This window comes from Sander lucioperca, chromosome 6 (genome assembly GCF_008315115.2).
Source record: "Sander lucioperca isolate FBNREF2018 chromosome 6, SLUC_FBN_1.2, whole genome shotgun sequence".
In the NCBI taxonomy this organism is placed as follows: domain Eukaryota; kingdom Metazoa; phylum Chordata; class Actinopteri; order Perciformes; family Percidae; genus Sander; species Sander lucioperca.
The window spans coordinates 40,029,787-40,049,480 of record NC_050178.1 but is presented as its reverse complement, the minus strand read 5'-3'; the positions used below and the strand labels follow the sequence as shown (position 1 = coordinate 40,049,480).

The 19,694-nt window shown below is 41.0% G+C and overlaps 1 protein-coding gene across 4 annotated transcripts in view; it reads right to left on the bottom strand.

Annotated features, from left to right (window-relative positions):
- The window catches only part of ndrg3a (ndrg family member 3a), a 40,667-nt gene that overhangs the window by 3,676 nt on the left and 17,297 nt on the right, over window positions 1–19,694 (bottom strand). For 3 of the 4 annotated variants that reach the window (XR_004897713.1, XM_031279151.2, XM_031279159.2), the window contains exons 2-11: window positions 18,382–18,466; window positions 15,972–16,004; window positions 4,739–4,844; window positions 4,394–4,514; window positions 4,057–4,119; window positions 3,902–3,962; window positions 2,932–3,018; window positions 1,640–1,696; window positions 358–461; window positions 14–79 (exon numbers count right to left, since the gene is read on the bottom strand). Coding sequence is in view for 3 of the 4 variants with exons in the window: in XM_031279151.2 (XP_031135011.1) it covers window positions 14–79; window positions 358–461; window positions 1,640–1,696; window positions 2,932–3,018; window positions 3,902–3,962; window positions 4,057–4,119; window positions 4,394–4,514; window positions 4,739–4,844; window positions 15,972–16,004; window positions 18,382–18,438 (755 nt within the window). In the remaining variant the exon portion in view is untranslated. Of the gene's footprint in view, window positions 1–13; window positions 80–357; window positions 462–1,639; window positions 1,697–2,931; window positions 3,019–3,901; window positions 3,963–4,056; window positions 4,120–4,393; window positions 4,515–4,738; window positions 4,845–9,721; window positions 10,108–15,971; window positions 16,005–18,381; window positions 18,467–19,694 lie in introns of those variants that run through there. The other variant, XM_031279167.2, reaches the window with a different exon arrangement.

The window sequence follows — 19,694 nt, the reverse complement described above, 5'->3', positions numbered from 1 at the left end:
TCTTAAAACCTACGTCAGTGTGTTAACTGTGTCCTCATTCAGACCTACGATTGGCCTCTCGATCTCCAGGTCCCGACGGCTGATGCAGGGAGACAAATTACGATTAGATCTGGAACATTTGAACAACATGATTTTCGGTGCACCTCTTGATTTAATATCTCACCCTTGTTCTTTGTATTGTGTGATGCATTGCTTCTTTCTATGTATTCAGATCTGGCTTACTGCACGTTCTGATAAAGAATTTACATGCTTCGGCTACACCCATAAATGTGATCAAGAACAAAATAAATGAGGAAATGCTAGAAACTGCTTAGAAAAACATTTGTGTACAGTGTGTAATAATGTTTTGCATCATACTATTGATAGGAGCCACAAAAGAGGGCCAGGTTGTCCTGGTTGATGTCTTGGGCAATGTGGAGTCGGTAGGTCTGGATCAGCTCCTGGTTCTCTGTCAGCTCATCCTGTTGAACAGAGTACAACAAGCCTCAAATGACTTGAAATGAAATAAGAGGTAGACTCCATATGAAGTTTATGTAATCAGCATGTATTGAATGGACAGGGAGAATGTGCAATAGTCATCCAGACAAGCTAGGGTATCTGTATATACGGTATGTTCAGCTTTTGCACTGTGGTTATATTATTGCTTAATTCACATGAGGATTGCGCGCCTTGTACAGCAGCTCAACCTGCAAAAATAAGACAAATAGAAATCGTTTAATTCTCAGAGCACCCGCGAAGGGTGAAATGCACCCCTAACTGCGCTGCCAAGCAAATAGTGTCTCGGTGCTCCTGTGGTATTTGCATGTCTTTAAATGAGGTAATATGCATACATTTGATGCAACACTGGCCCCCTGCTATGCAAATGAGCCTCATTGCAAAAACAGTCCAATTTACAACAATCAGCACTAATATCCACACACGGTTACAGTGAAATTATTAGCATCTTCAGAGTTGGTGGCAACTGAAGTGCATTTATAAAGGGGTGCCCTTCACTTCAAATCATGCCATCTTCTTTTACAATCTGAAGGTGTGCTGACAATCCCAACAGCACTGACAGACGTGGTTTCTCTCTGTCACGTTTAAATTCCTTGACCGAAGTTTTGAGGAATGCCTCTGCACCTCGTCAGTCAGGACCTGTAGCTCGCAGTCTGAAAATGTCACTTTTCTTTTTCTCTCTGCCATTGTTTTGCCTTCTGTGTTCTTTGCACAAAGGCAACATATCTACTTTGCCACATCGCAATCAGAAAGAGAGCAAATTGCACTCAGCTGCAAAGCTTTATGGGCGTGTTTGCGCTGTAATATTATATGGGCAATATCTTTTGCGAATCGGACCATGAGAAGGGGCAGATAGCGGTTGAAAGTGACGCGCAATTCATGGTACTATCAGTGGCCGCAATCCATTCTTTGTGAATTCATCCCTGAGTCTGTAATTTACCAGTTTATATATCCAGGAGGACAGAAATAGAATAATTAGTAAATGTCTGTTATAAGAGCGAGATGAGGTAAAGGTATCAAGGGAAATCAAGAAAAGCCTCCCGAGGTTCAGTAAGTGTTTCACATTGTTAATGAAAAAGGTCAACAACACTAAAAAAAAAAAAACAACACACACGGTGAGTAATGTATTGCAAGAGAAACTCACAGTGCTGAAGTGGTGAGCCATGATGATATCCACCAAATTACTGGTCCATCCAGACAGCTGCACATGAGAGGAAGACAGGTCCAGTTAAGACAGAGACAAGAGCTGACTTTTTTTTTTATTTAGGTAGGAACCTTATGGTTATGGCTATATAGCCATGCCTGTGTCTACATGAAGTGTATGCACTGACAGATTTAATGTTTGATTTTATAAAAGGAAGCAAATACGCGGAGAAGCCAAATTGAAGTTTTAGAAATTGTGAAGGATGGGGCATCCTGCTGACCTAGTAGTTGTGGTGCATACCATTATAAACGCAACCTTCCTGGTTCGATTCAGGCCAGCTTTGTCGCAAGTCATAACCCTCTGTCTCTTTCTCTCTTTCTCCATCACTACTGGCAATAAAGGCAACATGCTGAAAACAATCTTTAAAAAGAAAAAAAAAAATGTCTCCTCTCTATCATTATCTTTTATACATTTGGGTTGGTTGAGCCAAAGAATAACAAGAGAACAAATGAAGTGGGTTGATTTTAATCTATATGGGACAAAGGTCATATCAAGCTCCCCCTTGGTTCCATGACTGTGTGTAACACTAACGCGGCAAAGAATGTTCTCCCCCAACAATCTTGTATACTACACACAACAATGTACAGTTCAGTATTGTGACCCATTGTGTCCTACACTTTGAAGCAAATTATTTCACTCAAAATGAAACCAATCCAAATGAATCAACACTAGTAGTGCTGTTTCAACAAGTTTGTCCAGGAAAAATCTGAAGCTTAGTTCTGATTATTTTCCGAGTGCCCTTAACCCCAAAACTGCAGGTTTAATCTAATTAACACAGGATTAAAGTCCCTGCCTCTGTTTTAATGGCATTAATCCAACACTTATACATCTTACGCTTAGCTTTTTTTAAGTCTCTTTAAAACAATAACCTATACATAAAAATGTATTCTCAAGTATTGTGGGCATTAACAATGGCTTGGTGTCAGCATCCACAATTCCAAAACTAGTAATCTTATTTAGTTCTTGCATCATATAGTAAAGTGAACCTTACAAAATATAGAGTAGACTAGAATAAAATGCTAGGCATAAATAACATAAAACAGTTATCTTGAAATAGTATGGTTAGGGTAGAGAGCATAAAGGAAAGTGGCTGAACGCCAAAAAGCATTAATTAATAACAACCTAACAAATGGCTGGGAACTGAACTGAAATGGCTTGTTAATTATTTAAGTAATAGCTCTATGTTGCAGAGTGACTGAGGACTAGCTTCATGCTGCAGTGGGAATACTGACCTTTGAAGCCGCCCAGTCAATCCAGCCTTCAGCACATGGGTCGACATTGATCAGAACCAGCCCCTCCACCAGCGTGGGGTTGTTCAGCTGGAAAGGGAAGGACGCATGCAAACTTAAAAGTATTGCATTTTTACCAACAAGATAGTCCTACATGGGTGTTATCTTGCATTATGTGTGATTTTGTGCATTCCCTCAACAGTGCAGATACAAGATAAGGCCACTGCAGTGTTCTCTAAAGTGATAAAATGAGTCTGTTTATTTAAATGAAGATATGAAACATTGAAGATGGAATCCTGGGCTTCTAAATTGAGGGATGCAGTTTTGGAATTGCCTGAAGACAGAAAGAGGACGTCTGGGAATTCTAAGATCCATCTCGCCCAATGCTGAGGGAATACTGCGGATGCCACTTTCAACATCATGCAAATGCAATGCAGCAAGAGCTGCTATAAATCTATCAAGGGTAAACACATTTTGTTCCAAGCAGGTTACAGCAAATGCATTTCAGAATCAATTTTCTTCATTAATTTGAAACAAGAGCAGACTCTCCATGGAGAGCTTGGTGGTACGACTACTAATCCCTACACCTTCCCTTTTTACCTATTACCACCATCCTCTCTTTCCATTATTCAACTTCCAGTGCTTCCTCGCTCCTCTCTGTCACTTCAAGCTTTTTCTGCTCTATTGTACACATTCAGTTATTTTAGCTCTACTGCGCTGAGTGCGGAAACTAGCTGTAAGCAACTGAAAAGGAGAGAATCACCAAGGTGATTCATCATTTGAGGAATGGCAGCATATGCAGCAGACTGTGGAGAAACCTGATGCCCTGTGTGGGCTTGATGGGAGGCTTCAATGTTCAGTGTAAGAAGCTGTGTGGCCTGAAAACCTTCAATTATTACAGGCAAAACAGAGAGGAGTACAAACAAATAAAGGGGGTGAAAGTGTAGACGCTCTGGTCCTGATTGGGACTCACTGCGAAGCGGGAGAGGATGTACGCTCCAGCTCCCACGCCAATGCCGATCACACTGGTGACCCTGCAGAGAAAACACTGGTTACTGTGGGACTGAAGACGAATAGTCAATTTATGCACATTACCATTGATCAGCTATTAACACAGGGGCCACTCACTTGAGCTGAGTCATCACAGAGGGCAGCATTTCAGCCAACTCATCCATGGTCGGGTAGCGATAACTAGAGACAGATGAAACGCACGTGAGACTAAACAAGTAGAAGTACGGGGTCATTAGCTCATGTTTGAATTAATTTGAGAAACTGAGTTTATCATAAATTGAAATACTCAGCACTCTTTTGACTAATAGGTCAAACAATGAATGTGCTCCATTAGCAAATGAACTACCAGCTCGCTTTACATTTTAACTAAAGAAATGAATTGCGGCTCTTACATCAGCAGTGAAATACATTTGTTCCCATTTATCAGTGCATGTAAAACCAGTCTGACACCCACCCGGTGGGGAAGGGAGGTGCACCTTCCTGCTGGCCAGGCGCGTCCACGTGAACCACTGCAAAGTGCTGCGTGATCTCCTGCATGTCCTCATAGTTGAACAGGGTGTTGAAGCACGACTTGTCTAGAAAGGTGCAAACAGAGGACACACACTCAGAGTGTGAGAGTTCAGGAGTTTAAACTCTGTCGAGGACCTGTGTGTGTGTGTGTGTGTGTGTGTGTGTGTGTGTGTGTGTGTGTGTGTGTGTGTGTGTGTGAGAATGTCAGGTGCAGAGGCTAAAACAAAAGATTCATCACATCCAGGACATTGTGTGTCGATGAATATACAGGTATTTTTGGCTGACTCACGGTTGAGGCCAATGTCATGATAGGTGAGGATGACGGGTCTGTTGCCCTTGGGAACACCTCTCATTGTCACATGGAGAACGCCATGGGGAGTCTCAATGTCATGCTCCTGCAGAAGAGAGAAGAAGAAGGGAGTACGTTCAAGACGGATGGAAAAATACATGGTGTGTGAAGAGAAAAGGCTTGCACAAAAGACCTAATATTTCACTACTTTAAATTTGACGTGTGTTGTCTTTCTGTGGCATGGCCGATGTTGTCACATTTAAAGGATATTTCTGCCGTTAATGAATAAATAAACACAAACAGTTCTGTCTTTGTAGCTAAAGCCTGATATAGCTTGTGCTCCAGAACTCCAGTATCATCTAAAAATGATCAAAAAAGAGCCATTTGGATGACATATTCCTTCAGGCAGCTGTATTTCTTTCAGCTTGTCAAACTAGCAGCTATATAAACAGGGAACTACATCCTTGAGCATGTTAACGGGTGCACAACACATGGATTATCACTAGAGATAGACACTGCAGTCTAGGGCTGGGCGATATGACAAAATATATCGCCAAAACTATATAAAAATGTCTATTGTATACATTTTTCTATAATGATTTTATCGTGATGTCGAAAAACCAGTGGCCTAACTGCGTTACGGCAATATTTATGCCATGTGGATGCACCCTGTGTTCTGATCCTTGCAGTTTATGTTCATTTTGCACTAAAGTTCTTAATAAAATGGAAAAATACTTATTTGTCAAGTATTTGATTCACACAGGAGTGTAAAGTATGTTTTACAATGTGGCTATTTCATATTGATTATTTATTTATTGAATTACAGGAAAACGTGATATACTGTGATATCGTTATTGGGATATGAAATTATCGCCCAGCCCTACTGCAGTCACAGAGTGGCCCCAAAATAAACACGGTCCATGAAATGAAATCCAATGCAATGGTACAGTGCTTTCAAGTGTTTTTAATATTTTTTGGACATTAATGGAGTTCTATGGTATGGAGAGATAACATGCAGTATACTAGGCTGTGGCTACACAGACATTATTAGTAGCATACATTCATTTAAGCATGGCTTTATTCATAGGATTTTTTGATAATAAACCAGCTTTATGCTTTTAAGCAGTGGAATATTAATTATATTGTGTGGGCTTGTTTTCTTTGCATGAACATTATCTGAGCCACTCACAAAGCAGGAGGTAATCCATGGGATTCCCAAAAAAGACTATTTCAGCTAAATTGATAGGGGTGGAAAAAATAATCGGTTCTTAGATGCATCGCGATTCTCTCTAGAACGATTCGATAATCGATTCCGATAAAAAAAATTTAAAAAAAATCAGAAAACAGAGTGACTGAAAGAGGATGGCATAATGGACAACAAGTTAGAGTTTAGGCAAGAGTGCAGAAAACAACAACAAAAAAAAAATGGCCAAAAGGAAAAAATTTAAATAAATTTTGTATATATACACATGATCTAATAAGACATACATAACATAATTAGGCAAAACACATATAGGCTGTTCATCTACTTTATCACATGACATCTGACCACCTCATGTTTCATGTTCTAAGAAGCCAATTATCCACCTTTAAACATGACTGGGCCTCTGACATGGAAGATTACTGGGAGAGAAGTTGACTTTCACAAGCATGTTTAAGGCTTAAGCATGGAATGACTACAAAACAAAAACCTCAGTAGACAAAACATTTCAAAAAATCACGCATGGAAATGTACATAAAAAAATTGTTGCATCGATAATCGATTTACAATCAAATTGTTGGCCTCTGAATCGGAATAGAATCGTGAGGTGCCAAGAGATTCCCACCCCTATAAATTGAGCAATTTTTGCCATGACTGATAAAGTAGGCACGTGTGAAAAAGGGACAACAGTTAAATCTACAACAACGCTTGAACAAAGCAGGATGACTTTATTCACAAAACTCAGACACAGGAGACACATATTTCCTAGAAAAACACCCGATGACCACAACACAACATTTAGGCTTTCTATCTCAGATTGAGGATCCAAAGCATGCACCTCTTCTCCACCTAACATTCATTGTATCCTTGGACAAACAAAGCACAAGCATGAGCAGTCTTTTCATCCGAGTGTCTGAAACTCACAGCAATTTCACAAGTATGACACTGCAAAAAAGAATGTCTTTGGAGAAAGACTCATGAAAATTCAAAGAGCTCACACCAGCTTCATTCTCTCCATCATGTTCTTTTGAATATTTTTCTCTATCGAGCACGAGGAAGCTACACGTCAGTACTTCACAGTGCTGCTACAAAAAAAAAAATGTGATTAACATAAATCGGGGGAATTAGTTAACAGATGACACGGCAAAAACAATCAGAGGCTCTAATGAATGTTTATGAGACTCAGATAGAGTAAAGTGACATAACGGGAAGTGTGATAAAATACAGGAAGTGACAATGTCAGTTTCCAGAATTCCCTCAGAATCACAGCATCACAAACACACACACTTCCCAAGGTCAGTATGACTTGATGCGGTATACAAGGCTGTGCATGACGTAACTACGTGCATGTGATCTGGGTGGGGCGCTCAGCACTCGCCTGGTCTCAAGTCCCACTGGTCATCAATAAAGAGAGCGGGCCTGTGCGGACGAGAGACACGGGTTATGGCTGACTGACACAGAGGGGTCGTGACTCTAACTGTTTCCCACTACAGACTGTCTGATGGATGTGTGTCACAATCTCTTCAGAAGAGATGGAGGTACATTCTCAAGGACAAGGCTGCAGTAATTTACATCTGCAATCTGTAATGGACACAGTAACCCAAAAGGAAAAATACTCAGCAACGGAATTAGAGATCTTCATTTGTGTGGGTGTTGGTACAGAGATTAGCCTGTCGCATAAAACATGAAAACTATGTAGCACAGTCAGTAAGGGTTGCTTTTTTTTTATTGTAGTGCAATGTACTGTTACTGAATATATATAACCTCTCAAGCTGAGATGGAATAAACCATGAAGAAACTCTCCTGCTGACAGTAGACCTTGCGCTTATTGGAGGCCTTTTCACAGATACAACAGAACAACCTGTTAGAGACGAAGAGAAAAGTCTCCATTGCTGCAGAATTTTGGTTTTTAACACAAGGACAGAGTCAAGGACACTCAGTGTAGAAAGAGAGGCTTTGCTGTACTAAGAAACAAGACAAACACTTGTGCTAATGCCTGCCTTCTGTCAGGTCCATGTACTGTACATGGACCAGAGAAAGCAGGCATGTATGCCGTACCAGTGATAGGAAACGATAATGGTAATGGGAACATCGGGGGGAAATAGAGAGGAAGATGAGAGAGATAGAGAGTCTGGAAGTGGATGGGAGGAAATAGAGCATGAAAGCAAGTAGGGACAGAGGTACAGAGACAGGAGGAAAGAGAGAGGAGACAGGGTGAGTCCTGTATGACTAACAGAAGGGTGTGCCTTAAAACAGAAGAGGCGCATTGCTTTAATTGTTGTGCCTTTCAAGCCATGTCCTGGCACAAACAAGGGTTGAGAATCATGGACAAAAGGGCTGTGGAAAGGGAGTGAAGGAAAGGGTCTTTTATCTATCCATTTAGCTCTTGGCATAGTTTAAAAGCTGTATTGATCTGGGAGTGCTGCCTCTCACCATTTCCTTTCACAGTCATATATGGGTATGTATGTATGTATGTATGTATGTATACACACACACACGACAGCGTCTCAAGAAAACAGACATGGGGTGGGGCTGCTAGCCTGGACAGCTAGAGGGGGGAAAAAAGAGGGAGAGAACTGCAATAGCAGCAACATTCATAGTGGCTAGTAGTTGGACAATAAGTGTGTGTGTGTTTAGGGGGGAGTAGGTGAGATAGGAATACTGAGTAGGGGTTTATGCTTTGAGGAGAGGTGCTTCAGGAGGTTGCTCGGGGCAAACACTTGGGCTCTTGGGTTTTGGTACCAGAACAAGGAGGTGAGGGAGGGATGTGAAAAAAGGAGAGCAGTATGTCATGCTATTCCTCTTCCCGCAATCCCTCTCTTGTCAATCCCTCCTCCCCCTCCTTCCTGTTTTCCACGCCCTGCCAGGAACGGCACCAATCACCCCTGAGAACAGCATTACATGGCAAGAAACACCAAGCAGCCTGCAAATAAATGTAATGTACACACAAGTACACATGCATACAGACACATACATCCATGTCTCCTATGCATGGATATAGGTGTCCTCCAGTGGGATCATGCCAGGTACATGCCACCCTGCTCCCCTTTGACACAAACAGCCCTCCCCACCTGCAGCACACACGTGTGTCATCGAAGCAGTGGGTTGAAACTACAAAATCAAAGTCTCTGCAGGGGAGAGAAGGAGCCGCTACAGTGGTTTTGATGTGTTGTTTCTACAGTGAGTGGTGGGGTGAGTGACCTCCCTGCTTGTTTTCATTGATAAAAGAATAAGGAACACCATCTTCAACCGTACACCATTCACGGGTAAAACACGTATTCCTGCAGTTATGGATAAACACAAAAATGCCCCCTAAAAACACACAAATACCAACAACCCTACTGATGGACACCCACATACTGACAGGCACGTACACATTTTCTGGGCATTTGCAGATTCAGAGACACTTGAGCACGACACACATGCATCTTTCATATCACATTAAAATGCACCACTGCCCCCTCAACATGTTTAGGCTGTGCAGACTGCACACATGGGTACCGTGTGACCTGCAGGAGCAAAAACACATACACACAATGAACAAATGTTCACTGCACACTAGCAGCTGCCTAGAAAGAAAAAGCCCAAAGTCTTAGCTGTCTGCTGAAGGTGGTGACAAGCAAGCCAAGAAAGACTCCCACCAGCTTTTCCTTCTTAGAGCCAGTTGCTGTCCCCTTCTTTGAGGAAACTGCACAACAACCCCCCCCCCCCCCTAATCTTAACCAGAACCTCCTGCTGCAAGAACCAAGTGTCAAGGCAGGCAAGATACATTTGTCACTCACCACTCCATTCCCAGAGCATGCAATCTGGTCCAGGTCCAGAATAGCTGACATGTTTTTTCCCACGCAGGAGAGGAGTGTGTTATGCTATGTGCAAGTGTGTGCTGGGCAGCTTTGAAGATCTCCCAGAGGAGGAGGAGGAGGAGGGCGGGAGAGTTGGTAGGAAGGGAGGGATGTAGGGTGAGGCGGCTAGAGCAGCAGCGACAAGGAAGATGAAGAAGAGAGGGAGGAGAAAGACACAGCAGAGGGAGTGAGGAGGAGATGGGTAAATAATCTGAATGGAAGCAGAAGGGGAGTGGATAAGATGCAGAGAGAACGAGAGAGAGACAGAGACAAGAGGTAGGAAAGAGAGCAGGAAAAGAGACAGGGGGAGGAGAGTGAGACTGCAGTTTGTGCTTGGTAGTCACAGCGCGTCCGTACATTCAGCCACTGGTGCGTCTAATTGGATTGCAGAGGGTCAGGTGGGTAGGGGGAGAGGGTGGGGCTTAAAGGAGAGAAGAGAAAAGGGGGGGGAAGAGTGGGAAGAAGAGGGTGATGGGGTGCAAAGGATGCAGAGGCAGTCCTGGAAAATGGGCAGGTTGCTGACGTCACACCGTAAAACTGATAAAGTGAAGAGAGGAGGTTGACTTTGACAGCTCGCCCTGGGCTGTTTTCTGCATCAGCAAAATGGCTGCTCATCGTTGAGAATTACTAACAATAGTCTCCAGATTTACTTTAGCTTCACCTTGCTGAGGGTAAAGACTGTAAGTGACCTTAGCATCCAAATAAGAAATACCTCAACATGAATATCCATGGGCAGACCCTGTTAATAATTTCCCTTTTTCAAGAGTCACTCAGCAGGACTAGCGTAAAATGCAGCAGTCTGACATACACCAACAATAGCTTTGCTGAAAATGTTGTACATACTGCAACACTACTTTATCATGTAAATCTTCTTGCAAAGCTCCAGTGTTCATTACAGTATTGACATTCAAAAGATGAACCTCATTATGTTCCAAGCTTACCAGAAAATAAACCCACAATGAGTTACTATTTTGATTCAACATTCACAACCCTACATGAGAGGATCTATTTTCTCTAAACCTGCCTCTGAATCATTTGATCCACATAGTTGATTGATCCCTCCTTTTCTATTCTCGTCTGTCATCTGCACAACTGCTGGCAGTGCAGGTTGTCATGCCTTTGTTTGAGATAGGCTGCTCTGTGCAGCCAATGGCACACATGTGAACAGCACAGAGTGGGTGGGACTACAAAGTCCAGGGGCACTTCACTGGTTAGTCAAAGTAGCAGCACGTTGGGTTGCAACCGGCTGTTTCTCCTCTAAATTGTTCATGTCCTAACCCACAGAGGGTGCCACTGACACGCATGTACTGTATGTACATTTCGAGAAATAATCACTTTACATACAGACTAGACCACTAAAGTAATACAGGTATCAAAAATACACCTAATATGATCTATACAATATGATGCCACAAGAGAGTAGCATCTCTAACACTATATTTCCACAGAGATATCTTTTCCCGCATTGTAAGGTTTGCAAAAAAACATAATTAGTCTCTTTAGTTCCACCTCCAGTCATTCAAGCCAGATTGTGGTGAGAACATGACTAATTGTACATATAAAGTGATGCCAGATTATGGTGTACATGCGATGGGAGATGATGCGTGTGACCGAACATGTTTACCCTTTCCTCGACAGGGCAGGTGCCTCTTTGTGTCATAAACTGAGTCATTGTGCGTCTCAGCAGGACTCTGCAGTCTGAGGAGTCATACAGGCGCACAGTGACGCTCTGATCTGCGTAGCTCAGTTCAATGGAGAGCTTTGCATTAACCCTGCCAGAATCTAAGGTTTGATTTCCAAATGTCCAAGCACATTTTGTATTAAACTGTCCACCACATGACATGACATGGTATATCGCATGATGGTCAATTTTACCCTCTTCTAAGATGATGACTGAGCAACATCTGTGCAATACACAACATTTCTGTGATGCCTAAGTCTACCTTTAGGAGATTTAAAACTAAAAAAAAAATCAACAACAAGAAAAGCCCAGCGGACTAAAAACACATCACACTAAACATAGCCCTCCAGCCACACAATGGACAGGCTTATGGCGCCCTCTGTTGAGCTTAATGAGACAGTGAGGATTTTAAAAAGCCAAAGACATGAATTGGCAGCCCTTTGTCTGAAAAACAAAGTAGACAGCTACTTCTCATCGTGTTTGGAATGGTACAAGTCAAGATGAGAAACGGTATCAAAACTTGACACAACCACGAAACGTGAAAACTAACAGGATATTCTCAATACACTATATGTAAAAAATAATAACCTAGTCATGACAATTATAAGCTCGCAAAACATTTTGAGACGATCACCTAAAACGTCACATGCATTCAGATTCCACGGACACCATCTGAAACTTTTTGCTCTCCACAACCCTAAGATGTTCTATTTTTAAATTGTACAGTCAGCCATTTCCATTTCCATGAGGTAACTGTGTTCTCAAGTATGCACTTTAAAACACAGCAGGTCCCATGGGTGGAGGAGGCTGACTCACAGCTTCCTCCCCTCCTCGCTTCTCAGTGGTGTAAGCAGGACATCTTAAGGGGCACAAGACTGCAGCACCACCCCTCCTCTCTGACCCCACCTCACCACCACCACCATCAATGCCACCCACCTCATGCAGGTGCAGTGGGTTTTGACTCTTTGACTGTTGCAGTACCTATGGATCGCCTGTGGTAGGAGCCTTAGCAGTAGTCAACAGGGAGAGTAGCTGGCTTTGTCCTCTAGCTGCTGGAATGTCACATCATTGTTCAGAGTGATGGTGTAGAGGTGAGGACTCCTACCCCACACACAGACAAGTCTGCTGCTAATGCCATGTGCTGCATGTGGGCTCCGGTTGTTCTTGTATTGCTAAACTGTGTGACCGTGGTAGTGAGGTCCAATGAAATTGCATACCTTATTTTTTTTTAACATCACATTTGAGCTTATATCAGTTCATCTGTAACCAACAAGCCAAGTATTTTCCTACACTTGCAAACAAAAATGCACAAGATTAAATTAGCAATACATATCTACCATCATATATTTCCAACTGAGAAGAATTAGAACCACAGTTGAAAAATATGTAAGGAACATATTTGAATGTGGCCAATATTTTTGGTATAATATAGCTCGCTACCACGATTTATCCTAGATATTGTGGCTATTTGCTCAATTGCTAGTAAGCTAGCTAACTCTCCTATGCTCAGAGTTTCCACCAGTATGGCTTGTAAAACAGAAATATACATTTTTATGAACACAAAATAGTATTGGTATAAAAAATATATATCTGCCCGTTGTCCTTAAAACTCATTTACATGTTGTTTGACACACACACACACACACACACAAAAATATAAATATATATATATTAGGGTTGTCAGCGTTAACCGCGATGCGATTAAGGGCCGACGTGATCATTTTTTTTTTTTAAATCGCATGCCGGCATCAATTTATTTTACACTTCACTCGGCTTTGCGTCGTACCTAACAGGCTACTATTTTGACCCTTTGCAACACCGTTACTTATCATCAAGCTGCCATACTTCCTCGTAACACATCCTGCTGCTGCAGGCTGCAGGCATGATGGAGAAAGACAGCAGCAATGAAATCCTGAATGGCGCTTTTTATTTTCCAAAACTCCCGGACGGCTCGTAGACAAGTCGAAAGCCATATGCACGTTGTGTAAAGCCGAATTAAAATATCACGAAGTACGTCAAGCTTGAGCTACCACCTACAGAGCTAAGCATAGTAGAACAGTTAACGTGATGCTACCAGCTAGCATGCTACCCACTCAGGGTAGGGTCGCTCTTGCGAAACGGGTGGCAACTAACTGCAGACCTGTCAGCATCGTAGAGCTCTCGGGTCTTAAAGACGTACTACGGTTGGCATGTTCTGACCTGTCACGTTGCCATCGAGGTGGACAGTAGTTTTCACGGATACACAGCCTGTATGACACGGAGAAAGCAGCCCAACTGGAACAGGTGCAAGGTGCTGCAAACGCTGTCTCATTAGGAGTTACTAAACACTGGATTGACTCTTGTAAGGATAGGGTTTTTTAGTTAGGTACTTGGAGGGATTGTGCAATAATGACAGATTCACACATTTTTCTTTTGTGTACAGTAAATAAATAATTACAAATCTTAAAATCAAGTTCATAAAGTAACTTTCTTTGCATTCATTTGATTCCCAATCAAGATACACTGGTAAAAATTGCTTTTGATTGTTAATATGTACTTAAAAACTGTTCTGAAATGCAAAATAATTGAATTAATCATGTGATAAAATATGCGATTAATCGCGATTAACTACAGAAATTCAGTGATTAAAAAAAATTAATCGTTTGACAGCCCTAATATATATATATATATATATATATATATATATATATACTATATATATATATATATATATATATATATATATATGTATATATATATATATATATATATATATATATATATATATGTATATGTATATGGTGTGTATATATATATATATATATATATATATATATATATATATATATATATATATATATATATATATACACACACATATATATATATATACACACACATATACATATACATATATATATATATATATATATACATACATACACACACACACACACATACACTTCCAAATAGTGTTCAAAGAATCATCAGTTTAAAGATTTTTGTTAATTCCTTTGGACTCCTGATGAGACTCTGTGAGGTCAAAATGGCTGCCATGGAAATAAGGTCAAATCAACTCCAGTCTGCCTCAATACCACTGGGACAAATTCTGGTCTTGTCTTTCTCTAAAGTACAACTGCAGGACCCCAACTTCACAAAAGAGGATGAGTTGAAAGAAATATGACATTGAAAATATGAGCAGCTGAGGGAGTGCATCATTTTATGAATGTGAATGTATTAGTGACAAAGCAGACAGGAATGGAGCATGTAGCATGTCTGCTCCAGCTAACATGTTTTACTCTCCTCCCCTGCCTGCAGCAGCTATATTTAGCTCTGGCGGGATGCTGGAAGCAGCCATGACTGCAGAAAGTGAGAGGGATAAAAGATTTAACCCTTTGCAGCCATGGCGCTGATGAAACACAGCACTCCTCAAGCAAGAGACACTTTGCAAAAAAAATCAAATTGCATAGCACAGAGGCGGAGGGCTGGCAATCCCGTTCCCCATGCAAAGAAAACATCAAAGCAAGGGATCTGGAACAGTGCCTGCTCAAGGCCAATAGCCCTTTTTACTTGAATGATAATTATTCTTACATTATCACATAAAAATACCCGACTTTGGTTGAAATGCTTACTGTGAAAATGCAAGCACAGTCAGAAACAACCACATAATCTTACTGTGAAAAACATAAGCTGAGACAACTACTAAAAGATGAATGAAATCAACGCACTTGTGAATCTCTTCCTAATATTTAATAAGAAAGTATACTCTGTAGAGATCTCTAGAGCCAGTGTTTTGAACCACGACATTGTGATTTTCCTTGCGGGAATAATAAAGAATGAATTATTATTATTATTATTATGATTAGGTTTTTCGGTCTGTGGATCAGAGGTAGAGAGGGTCGGCCCTCAACCACAAGATTGGCTGTTCGATCCCAGCCTCCTCCAGCCACGTGTCAAAGTGTCCTTGAGCAAGACACTGAACTACAAGTTGCTCCCCTGACGCTATGTGGGTGTCCACAACTCCTAACGCTAAGGATGAGTTAAATGCAGAGATTGAATTTCATTACATTGTACTGTACAATTGTATGTAACAAATAATAGTTTATTTTTCTTTATGAGTAATCCAGAACAATAACTTGTTGAAAATAGCATGATTACATTGAAAAGCAGTGCTCAATTATTTATCTCAAACGTATCTTTACCATGTCATGTGATATGCTACTTCAGTACACACACACACAGAAATATTACTGGGACCACTACAGATTAACATTTAATATCTATATTTACATTATATACACCACCGCTGACTATCCCCCAAAAAATCCTATATTTCACCAGCATGTGGTGTGCGGTAAAATTGGATGAACAACATTCAGATGTAGGGCAAGAAAACAAATGAGTTTAGCAATAGGGGGGTGGGAATAGGGCCCATGTCCCAATGCCCCGACCCCCTTCCACTAACACAACAGCATCTCCTCGGACCATGGCACCGCAGTGCTTTGTGTAGGAGCAGAGAGCAACACTCACCTGGCAGTCGAAATCTTGAAAGTTGCGTGCATTCTGCAAGACAAGTAAAAGAGGAGAGTTAAAATATAACTAGGCTCATAAATGCCATATTTCTACAGTATGTACATATAAAGCCAATACTAATATCTATTGTACTTACATAAGACTCTGATGGAGGTTTATATATTGTAGATGGATGGCACATGATGTGTTGCGTTTCTTCAACATAATTTACATAATGGTCCAAGTATTCATGTGTGAACGAATAGAGTATATCTGGCTGTGTCACTTTTTACAAGCTCTTAACGACTTTTGGTTGGTAATATATATTTTGTCATAATTAGATCTAAACATTTGTTCATTATGTTACAAACAATGACTATGTATTATCAGTTTGATTTCAGCACATTTTGGCAGTGGGATCCAGGTAGAGAACTGTGCCCAGATTACAGAAACCTACGCACATTACAGCAATATCGGAATAATATGATTGGGTGCGACATACTGTGGTGAGCACTTCATCTAGTTGTTTATGGATCTGTTGGTTCAACTGATTGTGTCATCTGGATACATGATTGTGTCAATCTTCTGATCACAGCCAGTTAAGACTGCAACATCTCATGCTTTTAGGAAACAAATTATGTTCCTATTTGCATCTTATCACCATGTGAAATTAGTTTAGTTTTCAATATCATTACAACTTTATTCTTAACACACATTACATACAGTAACGGTGAAGCATTTTTACACGGAGTCTTGTCTCAGTTGTTTTTTTGTCTTTATTCAGACAGCAGGAAGCTACAGAATAGATGGGCAGACAAGGGAAAGTGGGCAACAACACAGAAGATTCTTGTGGGATTTAGTTGTAGGCCAGACCAGTAGGGTACATATTGGTGTAGAAACAGATGGTGGCTATAAAGCTCTCCCTTTCTTCTTCCTACTGAAATAGCTGTGCTGCATAAATCATAGTAAAAACATGTTTCTATCCAAAGTCTACACTATTCCATTGCTATAATGCAGTTCTTGGGTGCTGAAGTATTGGCTCAGTATCAGCTTTTTCTATTGTAGATACAAAATCAGGACGGAAAAGTGCCTTCTTTGACTACAGGGAAGTGAACCTCAACACGTTAGCATTATTTCCATGAAGTAAATACCCCACGATTATTACTAAACTAAGCTTAAGGTATTAGTAATCTGATTGGCCGAAGATGTGATGCAACTGTGCTTATACATTTTATTTGTTGTTATGCCAACTGTTGCACTACACAAGTAGTTAATTATACATTTGTCTTATTGTGTTCTCCCATGCATGTTCTACTTTGAAGCAACTTTAATGACATACATTTGTAACCTTTGCAAAAGGCCATTATACTTATATTGTTCTTTACTGTTGTTAGAGCTACTTTGCTGCTGCAGACAGTACTCAGTTCTTCCTGGGTGCATTATCAATGTAATCATTCATAAATGTATTATCTGTATGGAAATCAGAACACGTTTCCTACATAGGATCAAAGAGAAAACGAAAATCCTCTTTCGTCACTGTTATCATGCCATGCTTTCAAGACTCCTGGTTTGTCTTTTTAATGAGCTGGCCACTAGGGGGAGTAAGAGGTCAGTACCAGTATCCTTCATTCAGATGGTTTTAATGATGTATATTCCCCGCCCTGTCACCTCACACAAGACATCTACCTTACGCAGCATGCAGCCCGACAAGGACAAATGTGCTCCTGCTGATCACCAAACCCACCACCAAGTGACGCAATCCCTTCAGACCTGAGACTTCACTACTCACTTCTCCTGTGAGGCACTATGTCCTCCTGACTGTCTGTGACAGTTGCCTGGGGGGGAAACAAAACAGTCTTTCTAATCAGCTAATCAGCTGTTGAAATGGATCAGGGAAGAGGAGGCCACAAGAGGATGGGAAGAGCTTTCATTTGCCATTGGGTTTTTTCCGCCTCCATACTTACTACTGTTTTTGCTGTCTCTCACTTGCTACAATCTTTCAAGCTCTTAGAAATAACGAGATGAGTATCTCCTTTGATCTCTCTTCATTCTTGCTTGTTTGTCTTTTCTGACTGTCTGCGTGTCTTACATTATACTCCCTGCTTCTCTTCTTCTCTCTTGCCTCATTCCGTCTGCAACCTTTTTTTCCCTTTTAACTTGCTCTTTCCTTTCTTTTCCCACTCTACACAGTCAAGCATATATGAATAATTCACTTTGATGAACAGGACTGCAGAGTCTGCATGCCTATAGTGTACTGTACTTGCGTATGCATCTACCTGGGAGGACCATATAGGGTGCTCATTTTCTTTGAATGTGCACCACATGTCTGTTTAGTTTGTATGTGTGGGTTTACATATTAGTTTAGGTGCACAGGTGTGTGCGTGTTGCCTCAGCAGTCTGTCACTGTCCTGACCTCCCCACAACTTACCTTACTTGTCAGCAGCGGCTTGATCTCAGTCAGCTGTACATCCTGCAGCTCATCCATCTTCCTTGTCTTGTTACTGTCAACCACTCTGTCCAGGAAGAAAAGGAGAACACATTATGCTCGCTAATAATAAGCATCAGCAGGAAAGAAAAATTGTAAACCGTGAGAGCATTGCACAAACACCACTGTTGTTGCACAAATGAAAATGCCCATTCAAGGCGAGGAAGATGTCACTATGTATTAAGTCGATCTCTCTATGTACTTTTCAAAATGAATGAATACAATTCTTCAGAACTGACGATGCCTGGATTCATATCCGATTTATAAATTGTTATTTTTGATGGTGTTTTTGTTGTTGCTGTATCTAATAACCTTTTCTTATTAACAATTAATATGTTGATGATTTGTTTTCAAATATACTGTTTATCCAGTGGTTCTAAAACTGGTTGGCGTAGAGTCACCGCTGTGGGGGCGTGTTGAGCAGATCTAAAGTTGCACGAATACAATTCGAGTGGTCTGTGCTCTGTTGCTAGCAAGGCTATCTTGCTAACCTGAATATTTTCTTAATTTTTTATTGTTCCATTGTATTGTTAATGATTGATGAAAATGAAATCTGATCTTGCTGGGGTGGGCGAGGGGCATGATTTTTTTGTTTAAGCATGACAGAAAAAGATACGAGAACCTCTGGTTTAGACCATATAATGTTAGAAAGTAGAAAAAAATGCCAAGATGACATATTCAAAGTCAATGGTATAAAACAAAGCAAATTATCAAGTTTAAGAAACAGGAACTAGGGAATGTTTGGTAATTGTCCACGATAAATGATATACGATGATTATACGATTAATCAATATGCCCTTTCAGTACTAGGTGCAGTTCATGGCAACACAACCTACTCATTCGATACTGATCGATTATGGGATTGAAGGAGGTGGCAGCAGGTAGCTAAGTCACAAGTCCAGCCCTGACAGTATCTCTCTCTCTCTCTCTATGGTACCAAAGCATACTGTGATTTGTATATTATGATACATGAGCCAGCTGGGAAGGGGATGGAGGATGTTTTCTGTATTAGTTCTTCAGGAAAGGTCACACTTTCAGTGCACACACGTGGCGTGCAAACATGCTCACACACAAAGATGGCTCAGCCCAGGTTTAACAAGAAGCTCTAAAGCCCACCTCATTTGTTTTCCCCTTGAAGCCAGCCGTTTGTCCCTGCACATAATTATTGAACAAGAACACTGACACTAAAAGTGTCCCCCTCCCCCACTTTCCCTGAAATTGTACCTCTTCGGCCTTGCCTGTTTGCACAAGGTGAG